At 42.7% G+C, this 19,801-nt stretch overlaps 1 protein-coding gene across 2 annotated transcripts in view; it reads left to right on the forward strand.

Annotated features, from left to right (window-relative positions):
* BMP1 (bone morphogenetic protein 1) overlaps nucleotides 1-19,801 on the forward strand; it is a 191,155-nt gene that overhangs the window by 151,044 nt on the left and 20,310 nt on the right. For both annotated transcript variants that reach the window (XM_058194382.1, XM_058194381.1), the window contains exons 10-15: nucleotides 3,147-3,263; nucleotides 5,765-5,910; nucleotides 7,422-7,617; nucleotides 11,629-11,754; nucleotides 13,725-13,885; nucleotides 15,959-16,139. In XM_058194382.1, the coding sequence (XP_058050365.1) occupies nucleotides 3,147-3,263; nucleotides 5,765-5,910; nucleotides 7,422-7,617; nucleotides 11,629-11,754; nucleotides 13,725-13,885; nucleotides 15,959-16,139 (927 nt within the window). The remainder of the gene's footprint in view (nucleotides 1-3,146; nucleotides 3,264-5,764; nucleotides 5,911-7,421; nucleotides 7,618-11,628; nucleotides 11,755-13,724; nucleotides 13,886-15,958; nucleotides 16,140-19,801) is intronic.

The following is a 19,801-nucleotide window of genomic DNA, read 5'->3' on the forward strand; positions in this document are numbered from 1 at the left end:
TAAAATTAATGCATAAGGATGATATAGAACAGGAGTTTCCAACCTTGGCAACTTGAAGACTTGTGGACTTCAACTCCCAATTTCCTCAGCCAGCTGTTGGCTGAGGAATTCTGGGAGTTGGAGTCCACAAGTCTTCAAGTTGCCAAGGTTGGAGACCCCTGATATAGAAAGTACATTAAATTGAAAATTGTATATATTTATGAATATGATATAACTTATTAAAGGGTAAAAGGAATATGTAAATACCCGAATAACCGAAGACCTACATATATATCTGACTGAGATGGTGTAGGGTTTCCTGCCTGGGCAGGGGGTTGGACTAGAAGGCCTCCAAGGTCCCTTCCAACTCGTTATGTTATGTTATTATGTTATGTTATGTTATGTTATGTTTTATATATATATATATATATATATATATATATATATATATATATATATATAATATTATATTATATTTATTTATTTATTATTCAAATTTCTATACCGCCCTATCTCCTGAAGGACTCAGGGCGGTTTACAGCCTTATAAAACATAAAATATAAAATAAATACATGTTAAAACGACATTTAAAAAACTTATTCCATTAGGCCAAATTTAAAACGATAGTTAAAAGTACAAAACCCCGTTTAAAATTAATATATAGATATTATATATTTAAAGGTGTACATAATGTATAAAATAATGGGCCACAGATTGGAATTATGAAATTTGAATGGTTACCAATAGTTGAAAGCTGTAAAAATGGAAATGTGCTTTTAAAACTAAAAACAGGTTGAATAAAGACTATTTAAAAATAATAAATAAATAAATAAAAGACAAGAACGGAAGAAGGGAGGGAGGAAGGAAGGAAGGAAGGAAGGAAGGAAGGAAGGAAGGAAGGAAGGAACATAGGTAATTCTACTCTGAGATGTTTATACTTCTTTGTACTGCAGCCATTCCCTAAATGCTCATTATTTTCACTTTTGACAGTTAAGTTGGCTTCTTTTACAGTCATTGGACTGAGATAACCTAGATAAGATAAGATTGAATGACTCATATACCTGAGCTAGGAAGCATCCAGTGCCTCATTCAAATGCAATTCCCTCTTGATTTGAAAACTGCATTTAATCTAGCATTTAACCCTTTAACTTGAGTTGTTGTTTTTGTTGTTTTTTGCTGAGCCTTAACTGTTGTTCTAAACTGAGGGTCCCAACTTCCCATCCACGACCCAGTACTCAGCCGCAGCCTATTCAGAACTGGGCCAAGAAGTGGGCGAGCACACACATGCATGCACAAAGCTGCATTTGTGAAAGTGGCTCACGCCTGCACGAAACCATGCCCTCTCCACCACCATTGCCACTGCCACCTCCTCCTCTACGCCAAGCCGAAAAGGTTGGAGACCTGTTCTAAACTGTAGCATACTTGCATTATCAATTGGTATAGTTTTGACAACCAAACCATCTTTTCACGATGCTTCATCAAGACAATTCCTTTTTGCCTGTCTTTATTATTGAATTTGTCCAAGTCCTTATGGATAACGTCAAGATCATTCTGGAAGCATATTCCATGGAGATTCTCCATCATCCAGGTCACGGTTGTCTCAAAGGTGCTTTTTTCAAGCGGCAACTGGACTTTTTTGTTTTTCTTTGAAGACGTTTTGCTTCTCATCCAAGAGGCTTCTTCAACGTCTTCAAAGAAAAACAAGGAAGTCCAGTTGTCTCTTGAAAAAAAGCACCTTTGCTTTTTTGCTGATATTCTGGAGGTATAACTTTTTCTTTTTTTTCTTTTTTTACAAATTAAACCATGTAAAGTTTGCAAATATTTAGGCTGTTAGTTTGAGCTCTGAGGCTGGCCATTTGGTTGCAAACGTTCCGTCACCATTCGAGGAGACGTCGTCAGTCCGCTTTGAATTGAAACGCACTGACGACGTCTCCTCGAAAGGTGACGAAACGTTTTGCAACCAAATGGCCAAGCTTGGAGCTCAAACCGGAAACCTAACTACCAACCCGAGCTATTAATATTCAAACAGGTTTGCAAATATCCTTTGCATTTTGAGGAGATCATCCTGCTTCCAAGATTCCGCTTACAGGAAACTGTATCGGGGGAGGAACTGTCAGGTTCGGTAAAGACTGGAAAAATAAACCTCAGTACGCAAAAGCAGTAGCCAAGTCTTTTTATCCTGATATCGGTACTAACTGACCACCTTAAATTGTTAGAGAAAAGAATCTTTGTTGGAGCGAATGCCCTGCTCTCCATCACCTTTTATTTTTTTTAAACCCTATTTTATTAATTTTAAAACAAACAAAAAGACAAAAACGTAACTACAACAAAACAAAACTACAAAAATGCAAAAAGAAAATCTTCGTGCAGAACTGTGGCCATTTGCACTACATTTCACTACGAAGTTCTTATACTCTATACATTTTACTTCATCAAATTTTTACTGTGCCTGAGTCTGTTTCGTTCTGTTTTCAAACCACTTGCACCATTCCTCCCATGATACATAATATTCCACATCCGTCATTCCTTTCAGTTCCAAAGATCGTCTATCCATTTCAGCGCAGTCAGAAATGTTTTTGATTATTAAATCCTCAGAAGGCATCTTTACGTACTTCCAACATTGCGCAAAAGCCAGTCTTGCCGCATCCCCATCACCTTTTAATCATCATACAGCTCCACCCCAGCGCAATCACTCAATTATCCAATTACCATTGGATAATTGGATACCATTGGATAATCCATCACAAGCCACTTCAGTTGTTCCGGCTGCTCTGTCTTTCCTTAAAGTGATAAGGTTGATAAACTCATTTGAGTGCATGACCCTGATGTCGAAGTGAGAAGCATGCCTCGGGCTGACGGCCCAGGAGAGCAGGCACACGGTAAGGGCCGTCGGCGAAAGTGTGCAGCAGTGGAATGGCAATCCCCACATGAATGGTGGCCCCAAGTACCGTCACAGGGCTGGGGCTGACATGCGGCCCCCCTCTACCACAGAGATGGCGTCTAAAAGATAGGAACTATAGTGAGGGCTGACAGGAAGAAGTTAGCTGATCAGAACCAAAAATACGTGCCGTTCTTCAGTCAATGCTTTGCCGTGAAATAAATAATAAATCATCATAATAAACCCACATCAGTGATGTGTGTGTGTGTGTGTGTTTTTTTTTCTCTAGGTAGATTCTGTGGAAATAAACTCCCGGATTCGATTCTCTCCACCGACAGCCGCCTTTGGATCGAATTCCGCAGCAGCAGCAACTGGGTGGGCAAAGGATTCTTTGCAGTTTATGAAGGTATTGTCTACTGCTGCACCTTGGAGAGTATTTTAACTTACTGCACCTGTGTATGGCTTGTGTTGTGCCTCGCTCGCCCCCCTCTCCGCAGCCGGGCCCTTCTCATCTCCTGCCAGACACTGATAGTACAGAAGAATGTCCTGGCATGCCTCCAGCCCCCAGTCCTGGCACCATGCCCGGACAGTCCGAGCAAGACGAATGGCCTGACATGCCTCCAGCCCCCAGTCCTGGCACCATGCCCGGACAAACGGAGCAGCTGGGCCCCTCCTCCACAGCATGTGAGCCTGGGGAGTGTGAAGCCAGTCACGAGCTAGAATTGCCGACAGCTGGAGGCTGGAGGGACCCACGCTTCCGGAGAGTGGAGAGGCGACGTCAGCAAAAGGAAGGGAGGGGCAGGCCTGGATAAGTGCTGAGTCATGGAGCCACACTCCATGGCCTATATAAAGGATCTGCTTTCTGGCATTCTTTGAGTCAGGCAAAGTCTAACTTGGATTGCTGAAGTCACATCCTGGTCTCCTGCCTGCCCTGAGAACTCTGATAGAACTTTGGCAAAGCTGCAGAGGCTTTGCAGCCACGCTTGATACGGACTTCCTCGACCTGGCCGTCAGAGGAGGACTGGGACACGACAGCTTGCCCGTTGCACAGTGGCAGATAGGATAGCACTCCAGAGGGTCAACATCATTGCCCAGAGGGACAGCCCGATCAGGTAGTGATGGTGGTGGGGTGGTTCGGAGAACCAGTAGCAAAAATCCCTGGCCCCTCCACCCATGCCCACCCAATCGCCCGGTCGCCCGCTTGCCCGCTTGCCACTTCTTTCCAGCTCGCTCACTTTTCCTGCCCGAATGGTAGGAATAGGTTGTAAAAAATACTTTTAAAAGGTTAAAAAAAAGCCTCAGCTGTGATTGTCGGAGCCTTTTTTTTTAATCTTTTAAAAGCATTTTTTTACTACCACTGCCAGAGGATCATTGGTTGCCCTCTCCACTCTTTGGGAGCGCTTTATAGCTCCCACTGCTTTAAGAAAGTTCAAAACTTCTGAAGCCTCTGGTGGCTTAGCAGACTAAGTCTGTCTGTTATTAACAGCAGCTGCTTGCAATTACTGCAAGTTCAAGTCCCACCAGGCCCAAGGTTGACTCAGCCTTCCATCCTTTATAAGGTAGGTAAAATGAGGACCCAGATTGTTGGGGGGGGCAATAAATTGACCTTGTATATAATATACAAATGGATGAAGACTATTGCTTAACACTGTGTAAGCTGCCCTGAGTCTTCGGAGAAGGGCGGGATATAAATTCAAATTTTTAAAAAAAACATTTTTAAAGATCCATCTCATCCTGGGCACCTTTTTTTTTTAAACTATTACCATCTGGCAGACGGTACAGGATAATAAAAACAAGGACAAATAGGCAAAAAAACAGCTTCTATCCCAGAGCAGTAACTATATTGAATTCTGCTGTATAGTGCAATATGAATGCAATATCGGGTTTTCAATTCAATTGTATAGAATATCAGGGATATGTGTTTTTGTTTTATTTTTATAGTTATAATATACACTGAAGACAGCATTTAATTTCATTGTGTGAGGTGCAATGACAATAAAGTAAACTAAAGCTAAATTAGAATATTTTCCCTTTTAGGCCAAGCAAAGTTATTTGGGGCACAGGAAACAGAAACAAAGATCAAAGAATAACATATTTAGGTGTCAGGTGGTCATAGATTGAAATAAATACAGGTAGTTCCTTGACGTACGACCACAACTGAGCCGAACATTTCTGTTGCTAAACGAGGCAGTTGTTAAGTGGGCATCTCTTGGGATAGCTAATGGCAAGTATTTTCTGTAGGGCTACAGAGAAGTCATGGACATATTTCTCTTTTTTTTATTTATTTGCATTTATATCCAGCCCTTCTCCGAAGACTCAGGGCGGCTTACACAATGTTAAGCAATAGTCTTCATCCATTTGTATATTATATACAAAGTCAACTCATGGTTCGATGGTTGCTCATATGGTCTATGTGACTAAAGAGTTGAAGTCCACACATTTGAAAGATGCCAAGCACTAGATCTTAGATGACAGAAATGGCAACTGAAAGCAACTAGGCCAAACCTAGCTCTTGGAATGAAGTCACTTCTGTTCACCTCCACCTCCCAACCATGTTTTAATCATAACTATCAGGAACAGGGGTCTCCAACATGGCTACCTCCCAGCCATGTTTTAATCATAACTATCAGGAGTAGGGTCTCCAACCTTGGCAACTTTAAGACGTGTGGACTTCAACTCCCAGAGTTGAAGTCCATACGTCTTAAAGTTGCCAAGGTTGGAGACCCCTGCCCTAGATGACCTTGGTTTCTTTGGTTCTTCAGTCAGTTTCTTTTAGCCCAACCTGTCTATAGGAGTCAATTTTGTGGGGATGAAATAAGGAAAGACACCCACCCACCCACCCTTGGTCTAATATGTCTTCAACTCTCGCTGATAAAGCTATCAACGCAATAAATATTTTTCTTCCAGCCATCTGTGGAGGAGACATGAAGAAAGACAATGGGCACATCCAGTCTCCCAACTACCCAGATGACTACCGACCCAATAAATTGTGTACATGGAAGATTACAGTTTCGGAAGGCTACCACGTCGGTCTTACGTTCCTGTCCTTTGAGGTATCAGCGTTTTAGCATGTGCGCTAAGACTACCACACCATAATATCAAAAAATAAAATAAAAAATGAGAGTTTTATCTCATTCATAAAGAGAGGCAGGGCTGCGGAGAGGATTATTAAGTGCTGGAACAAGACTAAGCTCAGCTACATATTGATAAGCGAAGCAGGACACGCAGAGGGAAGCGGAAATCCAGCAAGGAGGAGGCGGGGCTTCTGCTCTCCTGAATGGCTCCACCCCCCTTGCTGCTCCGCCCCTTATTGCAGTCTCAGCTTCTCCCCCTCCCAGCCAGGACTCCTCTGTTTTTTTTGGTGGGCATCGGTGTCCAGGGTACCTCTGCCCACACAAAGAGTGCCCTCCTGTGCCTCCTGCTCCAGCATCCCAGAGGGGAACTGAAGCTCCATAATGGCTGGCAGTATTTAACGCCAAATTGAAAAAGCGTTTGTCACCCCTTTTTTATTAATCTCATCACGTTTCTGTTTTTCCTTGCGTTTTTGAGCTCCAGATTTTTGAGATGACATTTCATAACCATTCATAAACTGAAATGAAATCTATATATATAAAAGCGAAAAGCGAAAAGCACTCACGCTGTAATCACAAAATCTCCAGTACCGTAAAGCCTACAAACTTTAAATTTGCCATGTATCTTCCTCTTGGTTTCTAGGTGCTCGCTATGATAGAATGGGTGGAAACTAATCAAGGAGAGAAGCAACTTAGAACTAAGGAGAAATTTCCTGACAGTTAGAACAATTAATCAGTGGAACAACTTGCCTCCAGAAGTTGTGAATGCTCCAACACTGGAAATTTTTAAGAAAATGTTGGATAACCATTTGTCTGAAATGGTGTAGAGCTTCCTACCTGGGCAGGGGGTTGGACTAGAAGACCTCCAAAGTCCCTTCCAACTCTGTTACTATTATTATTACTAAGAAAGGATTTTTCAAAATGACCATCAGAGCATTAGTATTTCCTATATTATTATTAACACGCTCTGATGCTATGGAGTTCTACTGATGCTACCCACCTCAAAAAAAATCTGTTCCAAATGCACAACACAAGCAGAGGAGAGGAGTTTCACTTTCAGTTTTACTTTCACAGCAGGAAGCAGCTTTAATACAGAACACTTGAGCTAAGCCACGGCCAGGCTCCTTCCTGTCTCCTTCTCGCTCACACAGCAAATACTGTTTCACTTTCCAAACAGCCCTCTGAAGCAGGGATGAAATGCTCCCGGTTCAGACCGGATCGCCTAATCCAGTAGCAATCTTGGCTGGTGGTTCGGAGAACCGGTAGTAATCGCGGTGTGAGGCTCCGCCCACCGGCCCGGCTGTCGTTTTTTATCCTCTGCACATGTGCAGAAAGGTTTAGGTCAGCTGCCTTTTCCCTTTCTGTTTTGTCCATCTAATATAGATTAAGGGGCCACCAAGGGCTGATAGACATTTTCAAAAAGAAAACTCAGCAGTCTGGCGAGATGTCCATGTCCATCTCCTCCCTTTTCCCTCCCCCCAATATCTCCACAGATCGAACGCCATGACAATTGTGCTTACGACTATCTGGAGATTCGAGATGGCAGTTCAGAGTCAGACCCTGTGATTGGAAGGTATTGTGGTTATGACAGGCCCGACGATATTAAGAGCACCTCCAACAAGCTATGGATGAGGTTTGTTTCCGATGGGTCCATCAACAAGGCTGGCTTTGCAGTCAACTACTTCAAAGGTAGGGTCTATAGAGCTTGAGTTATTCAAGGCAGGGTTGGATAATCTTTGGATGAGCAGCACCCACACTTTATAGCTTTACAGTCGTGGAGAGGGTGACACTTATCGGACAAAGGGCTGGTGCAAAGTAGAGAGGATTGTGTCATGGAGAAGCAGAGTTCAGATCTTCTGATTTCTCTCTCCCCCCCCACCCCTCGGGTGATAAGAGGAGAAGGTGGAACGTTATATATTTTTTTTTTGTTCTAAAGCAGGGGTGTCAAACTTGATTTCATTGAGGGCCGCATCTGGGTCGTGTTTGACCTCAGGGGGGCCGGAGTGGGCGTAGCCAGCTTGACGTCACTCATGTCAGGGGTGCCTATGGTGGCCTTAGCGCTCTGCCAGCTAAAACAGCGATCTCCGTTTTTGGCTAGGACAACCTCCTGCAACCCCCTGCCAGTGAAAACAGAGCTCGGGTGGACCACCTTCCTGAGCTCTGTTTTTGCTGGCAGAGGGTTGCAGGAGGCCGTCCCAGCCAAAAACAGAGACCGGGAGCCTGTTTTCGCTGGTAGAGTCCTTTGCTGTTTCCAAGGAACACCCCCAGCAAAATAAAGCTCTGAGGCTTGAGGTTCCTCAAAGTTCCAATTTATTAGAGATGTCATGTTGGCATAGCTGGGAAAACCCGAAACTGAAAGCTTCCGGGTTTTCCACACCCAGTTGACACTTCACAGCCCTGCCCCACACTCACAAGTTCATCACATTGTCCAATCAACTTTTCACACTCAATTGGATACAGTCTTCAGGCAGTCTCCATCAGACTCAGACAAAAGTCCTTGAATACGGAATGTTGTTACAGCTAACTTTCTACCGCTCCAGCAAAAACTCCCTCCCAACTTCTCCAGCTAAAATATGTGGCAGTTAAGAAGCAAAAAGAAAATTGCCTTCCAAAACTGGCAGCGGCCCTGCCGGCCAGATCTAAACACAAGGCGTGAGTTTGACACCCCTATTCTAAAGCCCTAATTAGAAGGATAAAGTCCCATACCTGTCTGGAAGCCAAACAGAGCACTGAGAAATGGCTGATCTCACAGAGTGGTGGTGGTGGGGTGTTATTTCTGAACTGGATTCAGAAGCTGAGGTTGTTCATCCCGGTGAACCAAAAGAAAATATTTGAATTTTAAGGTAAAAAGGATGGGCAATGCTTTGATGGCCAACAGTTATGGAGGGCCTGAGGACCATAGCAAGATAGGGTGATACCACGGTGTGGGAGATCTACACCTGAGCCAAACTGGCTATTTCCCCCCCCCCTTATTTTTGTCCCAAAGGTGCTTTTTCCAAAAGGTAATTGGACTTCCTTGGTTTTTGTTGCTGTTTTTCTCTTCCTTTGAAAACATTTCGCTTCTCATCTAAGATGCTTCTTCCGTTCTGGCTGAATGGTGGGGAATGGAAGGATTCGACCTTCAGTCGGGAACTAAAGAAGCTTCTTGGATGAGAAGTGAAATGTTTTTAAAGGAAAAGAAAAGCAAAAAAAAATCCATTTGTCTTTTGGAAAAGCACCTTTGGACAAACCATGATGTGGACCAGTGGTAATCAACCTGGTCCCTACCGCCCATTGGTGGGTGTTCCAGCTTTCATGGTGGGCGGTAGGGGTTTTGTCTGATACTGAAGCACTTTCCTTTTTTTTTAATTTAATTGACTTTTTAAAAAGAATTCATAGCATTATTTAAAAACATTTTCATTAGGTTTTCATAAAATTCCCCGTGACAATTTAACTTTCTGAAAATATACTATTTGTATCACCCGCGCATAAGTTTAGTTCACGTTACATAAGTGAAACTAAATGGCGCTATAGTGCGACCGCAAACAAAAAAGCCTCGTCCCAGAATAGCTCGCGCATCTCCCCCCACACCACCCATCTGTAACAGACAAGCAGAGCTAGTAGCCGCCCCCCCCAACCCAATCCATGATGCGCGAGAGGCATACGCAGATAACGATACACGGCGCATTTCTGTGGAACCGGTGGGCAGTTAGAAAATTTTACTACTAACAGAGATACAAAAGTGGGCGGTAGGTATAAAAAGGTTGACTACCCCTGATGTGGACGATTGAGAATTCTCATACATGCCCCCCCTCACTTTTTTTGGGGGGGGGAGAAGTTTCTTCCTTTTTAAAAAAAAGAAAGCAGTATTCATGCTATTTTAGCCTTATGAAACAGTTTTCACATACACCTGGTAGAAAAATGCTAGGGTACCACAAATCAACTTTGCAGTCAGAGACATCCCTTGAGACCAATTCATGGGTTGCGTCTGACTTTGGGTTTTAAAGCAAGGCAATCCTGAGAAATGTTTATAATGTAACATTATAAAGTATTAGTACCACTTCATAAGACCTTGGTAAGGCCATGCCTGGAATATTGCATCCAGTTTTGATCTCCCTGATATAAAAAAAAAGATGTAGAAACTCTAGAAAGAGTGCAGAGAAGAGCAACAAAGATAATTAGGGGACTGGAGGATGAAACATACAAAGAGCAGTTGCAGAAATTGGATATAGCTTAATAGCAGTGACTGTGAGAAGGATCTTGGAGTCTTAGTGGACAACCAGCTGCTTAGTGGACAACCAGCGGCAGCCAAAAAAGCCAATGCATTAATAGAGGGATACAATCAAGATCAAGTGAGAAAATAATAACACTCTATAAAGTCCTAGTAAGACCACACCTAGAGTACTGCATCCAGTTTTGGTCATCACACTATAAAAAAAGAGGTTGGGACTCTATAAAAAGTGAAGAGAAGAGCAACCAGGATGATTAGGGGACTGGAGTTAGCCTCCATATGAAGAATGGTTACAGGAACTGGGCACAGCTAGTCTAGTGAAGAGAAGGACCAGGGGAGACATGATAGCAGTCTTCCAATATTTGAGGGGCTGCCACAGAGAGGAGGAAGGGGGTCAAGCTATTTTCCAAAGCACCCGAAGGCCAGACAAGGAATAATGGATGGAAACTGACCAAAAAGAGATTCAACCTAGCAATGAGGAGAAACTTTCTGACAGTCAGAATAATCAACCAATGGAACAGAAGTTGCCTTTGGAAGTTGTGGGAGCTTCATCACTTGAGACTTTCAAGAAAAAATTGGACTGCCATTTGTCAGAAATGGTGTAGGGTCTCCTGCATGAGCAGGGGATTGGACTAGATGACCTATATGGTCCCTTCCAACTCTGTTAATCTGTTAATATGTCTAATTTAATGAAAAGAAGGACTAGGGGAGATATGATAGCGGTGTTCCAATATCTCAGGGGCTGCCACAAAGAAGAGAGAGTCAAGCTATTCTTCAAAGCACCTGAAGGCAGGACAAGAAGCAATGGGTGGAAACTGATCAAGGAGAGAAGCAACCTGGAACTAAGGAGAAATTTCCTGACAGTGGGAACAATTAATCAGTGGAACAACTTGTCTCTAGAAGTTGTGAATGCTCCAGCACTAGAGGTTTTTAAGAAGAGATTGGACAGCCGTTTATCTGAAATGGTATAGGGTTTCCTGCTTGAGGAGGGGATTGAACTAGAAGACCTCCAAGGTCCCTTCCAAATCTGTTATTCTGTCAAATGCAGGAGTAAACGAACAAACAAATATTTCTATTTGCAGGATTGTTTGTACTGGGCCACTGGGGGGCAGACTTAACACAGGAAAAATGTAGGGTTTTTTTTCCGACTGCTAGGTACACCATCCTTTTACTGCATTTTTCTGTTTCCAGGACAGATTCTTGTTTTGCACAGCTGGCCATATAATCACAATACATCTTTCCTCCTAGACCATGGGGATTTGATCCTCCTTCTCTTTCACTCCTTTTTCTCTTTCTCTCTTCATCAAAATAGCCCCCGCTTGAGCTCACCGTCATAGAACGCAAGAAAAGTAGATTTTTTCCTGTTGAGGCTGGAAACAGAACACCGTAGCGTTAAAGTGAGGCCACCAAGTCTTAGCCTACAGCATAGGCCAAAAAGAAAGAAAGAAAGAAAGATATAGATTGAAACGTCACTTCTTTTGTCATTCCAGAAGTGGATGAGTGCTCGAGACCAAACAACGGCGGATGTGAGCAGCGTTGCGTGAATACCCTGGGTAGCTACAAATGTGCCTGTGAACCTGGCTATGAGTTGGCTCCTGACAAACGCAAGTGTGAAGGTAAGCAGTTTAGAAAGCATCTGGTCTAGTTCCAAGAATGTAGAGGCCCTGTTTCCCTGAAAATAAGACCTATCCCGAAAATAAGACCTATCCTGAAAATAAGACCTATCCTGAAAATAAGACCTATCCCGAAAATAAGACCTATCTTGAAAATAAGACCTAGCATCCGTGGTGGGTTTCAAAAATTTTTTACTACTGGTTCTATGGGCGTGGTTTGGTGACAGATAGATAGATAGATATTGGTAGGTAGATACTAGTAAGTAGATATTGGTAGGTAGATATTGGTAGGTAGATTAGATAGATAGATAGATAGATAGATAGATAGATAGATAGATAGATAGATAGATAGATAGATAGATAGGTAGGTAGGTAGGTAGGTAGGTAGGTAGGTAGGTAGGTAGGTAGATAGATAGATAGATAGATAGATAGATAGATAGATAGATAGATAGATAGATAGATAGATAGATAGATAGATAGATAGATAGATAGATAGATGGATAGATAGGAGAGCGAGAGAGATACTGGTAGGTAAGGTAGGTAGATAGATAGATAGATAGATAGATAGATAGATAGATGGATGGATGGATGGATGGATGGATGGATGGATGGATGGATGGATGGATGGATGGATGGATGGATGGATGGATGGATGGATGGATGGATGGATGGATGTTAGAATAGACAGATAGATGATAGAGATATACAGATGAATGTACACATATATATTCACATACACACACACATATATACATACATATATACATATACATACATACATATATACTTTGATATTTATATATCAAACGGACAAAAACCTGTGAACTAAGAATATAGAGAAAGAAGAAGATAGCCAATTCCTTCTAATATAGGGCACCACAATAAAACTTGATTTATACCCAAGTTTCCTTATCGGGATCATAACTGAGCAATATTTGCCACCTTTTAAAACATCTCTGAGGATTCATTAGCTAATGAAAAGGATGCATTGTCGTTCCCACCACAATTGGGGTGATTAACATGGAAATGTGTATCGATTCAGAGCATTGTGTACGGTACAATGGACCACAGACCGGGGAAGGTGATTCAGCCAAAGCCACCACACAAAGACAGAAGAAGGAAGGGAAGGTTCGTGAAAGCTGGTGTTGAGTCCTGACAAACCTTGTTTTTTTAGAGACAGGATTATGCAGACAGGTTTGTTTGTTTTTTCAAAATGGGCTTTGTATTACAACAGCGTGAATTCAGTTCCATAAGGGCAGACCCTACCATGACCTAGAAAGATGTTTACATTGACCTTCTAATGAAGAACCTTTTTTAGTCTGTTATCTGCACCTCTATAACTGTCTGGTTTGGTTCTGCAACCCAACAAGACAGACAAAGACTTCAGAGGATCATTAGAACGGCAGAAAAAAACAATGGCTACCAACCTGCCTTCCATTGAGGACCTGTCTGTAATACACGAGTCAAAAAGGGGGCTGTGAAAATATCTACAGACCCCTCACATCCTGGACATAAACTGTTTCAATTCCTACCTTCAAAACGACGCTATAGAGCAGGGGTCTCCAACCTTGGCAATTTTAAGACTTGTGGACTTCAACTCCCAGAATTTCTCAGCCAGCAATTCTGGGAGTTGAAGTACTGGCTGGGGAATTCTGGGAGTTGAAGTCCACAAGTCTCAAAGTTGCCAAGGTTGGAGACCCCTGTTCTAGAATGGGAGTCTCCAAACCTGGCAACTTTGAGACTGGGGAATTCTGGGAGTTGAAGTCCTGGCTGGGGAATTCTGGGAGTTGAAGTCCACAAAACCTAAAGTCACCAAGTTTGGAGACCCTGCTCTAAAAGAAGGCAGTTTGGAGATGCTTCGTGACGAAATCTGATCGCCTTCGTTTTCTCTTAGAATTAGAAATCCACAACTATGGACCACCTTCCAGGCGTGAGATTGATTCAGCCTCCATGTTCGGTTTTGTATTTTGCAGCTGCCTGTGGCGGGTTCCTCACCAAACTCAATGGCTCCATCACAAGCCCTGGATGGCCGAAGGAATATCCACCCAACAAGAATTGCATCTGGCAGCTGGTGGCACCCACTCAGTATCGCATATCCTTGCTGTTTGACTTCTTTGAGACAGAAGGCAATGACGTGAGTATTGTCCTTTAGAACAGTGGTCTCCAACCTTAGCAACTTTAAGCCTGGACAACTTCAACTCTCAGAATTCCCCAGCCAGCAAAGCTGGCTGGGAAATTCTGGGAGTTGGAGTCCTCCAAGCTTAAAGTTGCCAAGGTTGGAGACCCCTGCTTTAGAAAGAAGGCCCTATGTTAGCACAATGGATTATATTCTGACCCAGCTTTAGCAGAACCAAGAAACAGATTCCTTGTCCCGAAAAACCCCTTTATTTAGCTACTGAGAATTCGTGTCATTCACACACAGAATAGTCCAGGCAATAATCCCTCCAAGGGTTAAATTGTAATAACAGACCTCATCAGTCTTTGGATAATTGCCAGGCGGAGAGCTTCCAGTCGCAAAGCTGTAAATTACGGTAATTCCTGGCAAGACATCTCTGAGGCACACACCATGATAAGCAAATCTTCTGAAAGAAATACGAACAGTTGTCTCCTGCAACTACCACTCCCCATTTGCTTCTATTTATTCCCCAGCCAAGGAGGAGCCATTCAGCGTCCAGGTGTGCTTTCTTCCCAAGTCGGCCCCTGTTCCTCAGTTGTTCGCCTCTCCTGACAGCTCTGCGCATACGCGCATCTGGAACAGGCCCCAGCTGCTGTTCTTCCCCACTTATCTCCGACTCCGAAGGCAGACTCCAGGACTGGCCCAAGTTCCTCCCCAACCTCCTCATCCCCCAAGTCTGCTGCTCCACTGGTAGCTGACGGGCCACAACAGATATCTCAGAACTCTTGAGCTGCTGTGGATTTTCAATGATGGATGATGGGATGCCCATTAAATAAACAATATGGAAGACGTAGTGCCCTGGGGTTTTATATTGCTTTCTGAAGGTAGAAGGAAGATTTATGAACAAGATTGTTCTGCAATAGCAGGATAATCACCAAAACAGCTTGACATCCATATTCCCAAGATGGACTATGTTTCTGTATTATGGATTGTTTTGTTCTGGAAAGATGATTGATTATTCCAATAGCTGTTGGAATAATTGATTTTGGACAATCTTTAAATATGAACTAGCCGTGTGCAGCAGCTGCCAAAAAAGCCAACACAGTTCTGGGCTGCATAAACAGAGAGATAGAATCAAGATCAGGTGAAGTGTTAATACCACTTTATAATGCCTTGGTAAGGCCACACCTGGAATACTGCATTCAGTTTTGGTCACCACGATGTAAAAAAAGATGTGGAGACTCTAGAAAGAGTGTAGAGAAGAGCAACAAAGGTGATTAGGGGACTGGAGGTTAAAACATACGAAGAAAGGTTGCAGGAACTCAGTATGTCTAGTTTAATGAAAAGGACTAGGGGAGAAATGATAGCAGTGTTCCAATATCTCAGGGCTGCCCCAAAGAAGAGGGAGTCAAACTATTCTCCAAAGCACCTGAGGGCAGAACAAGAAGCAATGGGTGGAAACTAATCAAGGAGAGAAGCAACTTAGAAATAAGGAGAAATTTCCTGACAGGCAGAACAATTAATCAGTGGAACAACTTGCCTCCAGAAGTTGTGAATGCTCCAACACTGGAAGTTTTTAAGAAGATGTTGAGTAACCGTTTGTCTGAAGTTATGTAGGGTTTCGTGCCTAAGCAGGGGTTGGACTAGAAGACCTCCAAGGTCCCTTTCACCTCTGTTATTCTATTCCGTTCGGAAGAAAATTTAGAAGAATTAATGAAGTGGGTTGAGATGGGGCTGTTAGGTATCATTTTGGCCTAAAAAGGTAGTGGTTTTTTTTTTAATCATTCTCCATGATGCACATCTATGGACTATGGCTGGCTCAGGAATTCTGGGAGTTGAAGTCCACAGGTTGTAAAAGGGCCATAGTTGCCCACCACTGATCTAATAAGAAAATTTGTCCTGAATGAATTAAAGCAATAGTCGTGCAGTTAAAGACTCCCAAAGGTTTGTGGGAAGACGGTCTCAGGTATCAAGAAGGAAGACACGTTCCCATGCGGAACGCAGAACAAACCCTTGGCTGTGGCCGCTTCTTCTCACCTTCTTCTCCTTCCCCCAAACCTGGGAATGATTTCCTCTTGCCTTTCCCTATAGGTGTGCAAGTATGATTTTGTGGAAGTGCGCAGCGGCCTCACTTCTGAAGCCAAGCTCCATGGGAAGTTTTGTGGAGCAGAGAAACCCGAGGTAATCACCTCCCAGTACAACAACATGCGCATTGAATTCAAGTCTGACAACACCGTTTCCAAGAAAGGCTTCCGAGCTCACTTCTTCTCAGGTAGAGGCACCTGGTCTCTTGAAAGCATGTCTGTCTGTCTCCCGCTTCTTTCCCACTCCAGCCACTAACGTTCCCCTTTTTAAACGATGGATTAAGCATAGAGGATGCAATGCCTGATTCCTCCAAATGGAAGAGGTCACATTCTTAAGACAAGGAGTTCTGGCCCCAGAAAGAAACGGTTGTGGTTGCACATTGGGAATCACATCACTGGGCAAAGTAAGGCTACTTCATCATGTTCCGAAGTTCCTTGTCCTAGCAGGTTTGCACCGTAGCATCCAACTCAAAAGCAGCTTCTGCTTTATTTCACTTGAATTTAAAGGAGAATCATCAAAGAATTTATACTTCAGTTGATTGTCGTCTTCTTTTCTTCTTCTTCTTTCTTTCTTTTTCCTTATTTCTTTCTTTCTTTCTCCTCCTCCTCCTCCTCCTTCTTCTTCTTCCCTTCCTCTTCTCTTCTTCTTGAATTTAAAGGAGAGTCATCAAAGAATTTATACTTCAATTGATTGTCTTCTTCTTTTCTTCTTCTACCTCTTCCTCCTCCTCCTCCTCTTCTTCTTCTTTTCTTCTTCTTTTCTTCTTCTTCTTCTTCTTCTTCTTCTTCTTCTTCTTCTTTTTCTTCTTCTTCTTCTTCTTCTTCTTCTCCTCCTCCTCCTCCTCCTCCTTCTTCTCCTTCTCCTTCTCCTCCTCCTTCTTCTTTTCTCCTCCTCCTCCTTTTCTGAGTGCTCCATCATTGGAAGCTTTTAAGAAGAGATTGGACAGTCATTTGTCCAAAATGGCATAGGGACTGCTGCTTGAACAACTAGAAGACCTACAAGACCTGTTCAACTCTGTTATTCTGTATTGTATAAAACGTCTTTTTTGGTCTATGACCAAAATCAACCTTCTCTTCTCTTCTCTTCTCTTCTTCTCTCTCTCTCTTCTCTTCTCTCTCTCTCTTCTCTCCTCCTCCTCTCCTCCTCCTTCTTCTTCTCCTCCTCCTCCTTTTCTGAGTGCTCCATCATTGGAAGCTTTTAAGAAGAGATTGGACAGTCATTTGTCCAAAATGGCATAGGGACTGCTGCTTGAACAACTAGAAGACCTACAAGACCTGTTCAACTCTGTTATTCTGTATTGTATAAAACGTCTTTTTTGGTCTATGACCAAAATCAACCTTCTCTTCTTTTCTCTTCTCTTCTCTTCTCTTCTCTTCTCTCTTCTCTTCTCTTCTCTTCTCTTCTCTCTTCTCTCCTCTCCTCTCCTGCCTTCCCTTCCCTTCCATTATAAGCCCCACTTTGAAAAATCTGGAGCTCAAAGCTACAGTTGGTACCAGTGCAAGTTCAAAACCAGAAAAGCCCATTTTAACCATTGAAAGCCCCCAACGCTCTCCGTTTCAAACCCACCTAACCTCTCCTCTTAAGGCACTGCATCCTCTGGCTCCGTGTTATTTAAAACTCGCTAGCTCACTTACCAAGGCTTTAAACTCCATGGATGGACTGCTGCTCCTGCTTCTGTTATGGTCCTAGTTGCCCCACCTCCTCCTCCTCCCCTTGGCTTGGTCTCGTGATGTATTTCTTTCTCTTTCCCCACCCTGCTACCCGGAGTCCAGCTGCAGGCCCTCTTGTCGAAGAGGCTAGCTCAACAGCACCTTCCCCAACTCTCTGCTCGCCTTGATCAACCTTGATGTAGGCTAGCCGATAAGGAAGCACCCTTTTCGTTTGTTTGGTTTTTTTAGATGGAACGATTTTGAAGGTTGTTTGTCTTCTTGCAGAAATGACCGGTGTGTTATGTGTATTATGTGTGTGGCACATAAGATTTCCATCTCCCCATCTCCTCCTCCTCTTTGTTTGAGTCAACCATGTGTAGCCAGGCTGTTTTAATGCTTACTGGGATCTCAGAAGAAAAGGATGTTGGGAAACCATTACCTGCTTATGTTGTCTTGTGTTTCAATGTGGCATTACTTTTGCGTCCCTTCAACAAAGCCCCATCACTTTGGGAGAAAGTTGATCTAAGCAAAATTCTCTGCAGACTGATCCGGCTAATATCAGTGGTGTTGTGACCCAGGCTCAAGTAGGTAGTAGGAAACTCAGTCCGTGAAACAAACAAACAAACTTTATTCGAACAGCTGAGAATTACTTCATTCCCAGCGTCGTTCAACTCAAATTAAAACAAATTCCTCCCAACACAAATTCCTCAGTCCTGTCGCAAACCTTGGTCCAATTAGGTAAACTGCCAAAGGCCTTTCTTGGCAAACGTTCAGAAGTCATAAATGCAAGAAGATGAAGCTACCAATGTTGTTTTCTGGCAAATCCCAAATGCCGTTGCTGGTCTGTTTTAAGCCTTATGGGAGGGGCCAATCATCTCTTTTCCCTACTCCTGAGTCGTCCTCTTTGCTTGAGCTGCTTTTGCCTTCTGGCAGCTCTTCTCTATGCATGATTAGGAACAGGCTCCTCCTGTTCCTCTGCCTCACTACTGACAGCCTCTGGAGTCCGCACATCACTCCCTGATGGCCCTGGCCCCACCTCTGCCTCTGACGCAGAGCCCTCATCCGGGCCTTCCCCAGCCTCCAGGACTGGCCCACGCTCTTCCTCAGCGTCATCGCTGTCGTCACATGACAGTCACGTGATTGAAATTCAGATGCTGGGCCAATGAATGACTCACATTTATGACAGTTGCAGTTTCCCTGGGTCATGTGATCCTCTTTTGCGACCATCTAATGAGCAACGCCAATGAGGAAGCGAGATTCACTTAATAGCCCTGTCACTAAATTAACAACCGCGGTGTCAAGAAAGGTTGTAAGATGGAATAAAACTCACTGAAAATCTGTCTCAGTTAGCAACAGAAGCGTTGGACTCCGTTGTGGTCATAAGTCAAGGACTACTTGTATTTTTATTTTAAACCATGCTTATCTATAAAAGAGCATGGTGGTCAGTTGGATTAATCAGCCTAAGTTATTTACTAAATAGGATGATTTTAAGATGTCTACAAACTTCCATTGTCTTGATCCTCTGCCTTCTCTCCTACAATTGTTTCATGAATAGAATAGAATAGAATAGAATAGAATAGAATAGAATAGAATAGAATAGAATAGAATAGAATAGAAAATATGGAATGGAATTGGAATAGAATAGAATAGAATAGAATAGAATAGAATAGAACAGAACAGAACAGAACAGAACAGAACAGAACAGAACAGAACAGAACAGAACAGAACAGAACAGAACAGAACAGAATAGAATAGAATAGAATAGAATAGAATAGAATAGAATAGAATAGAATTTTATTGGCCAAGTGTGATTGGATACACAAGGAATTTGTCTTGGTGCATATGCTCTCAGTGTACATAAAAGAAAAAGAAAAAAGAAAAGAAAAAAAAATACCACTGTTGTCTTCATAGCTCAGAAAATATCTCTGAGTTCTTAGTACAAATAGAATAGAAATAGAAATAGAATAGAAGATGGAATAGAGTAGAGTAGAAAATATGGAATAGAATGGAATGGAATGGAATAAATATAGAATAGAATAGAATAGAATAGAATAGAATAGAATAGAATAGAATAGAATACATGGAATGGAATGGAATTGGAATAGAATAGAATAGAAATAGAATAGAAAGAAATAGAAATAGAAGATAGAATAGAATAGAAATAGAAATAGAATAGGATAAGAATTAGAATTAGAATTAG

The sequence above is a fragment of the Ahaetulla prasina genome, chromosome 9, assembly GCF_028640845.1.
Source record: "Ahaetulla prasina isolate Xishuangbanna chromosome 9, ASM2864084v1, whole genome shotgun sequence".
NCBI classification, from domain to species: Eukaryota; Metazoa; Chordata; class Lepidosauria; order Squamata; family Colubridae; genus Ahaetulla; species Ahaetulla prasina.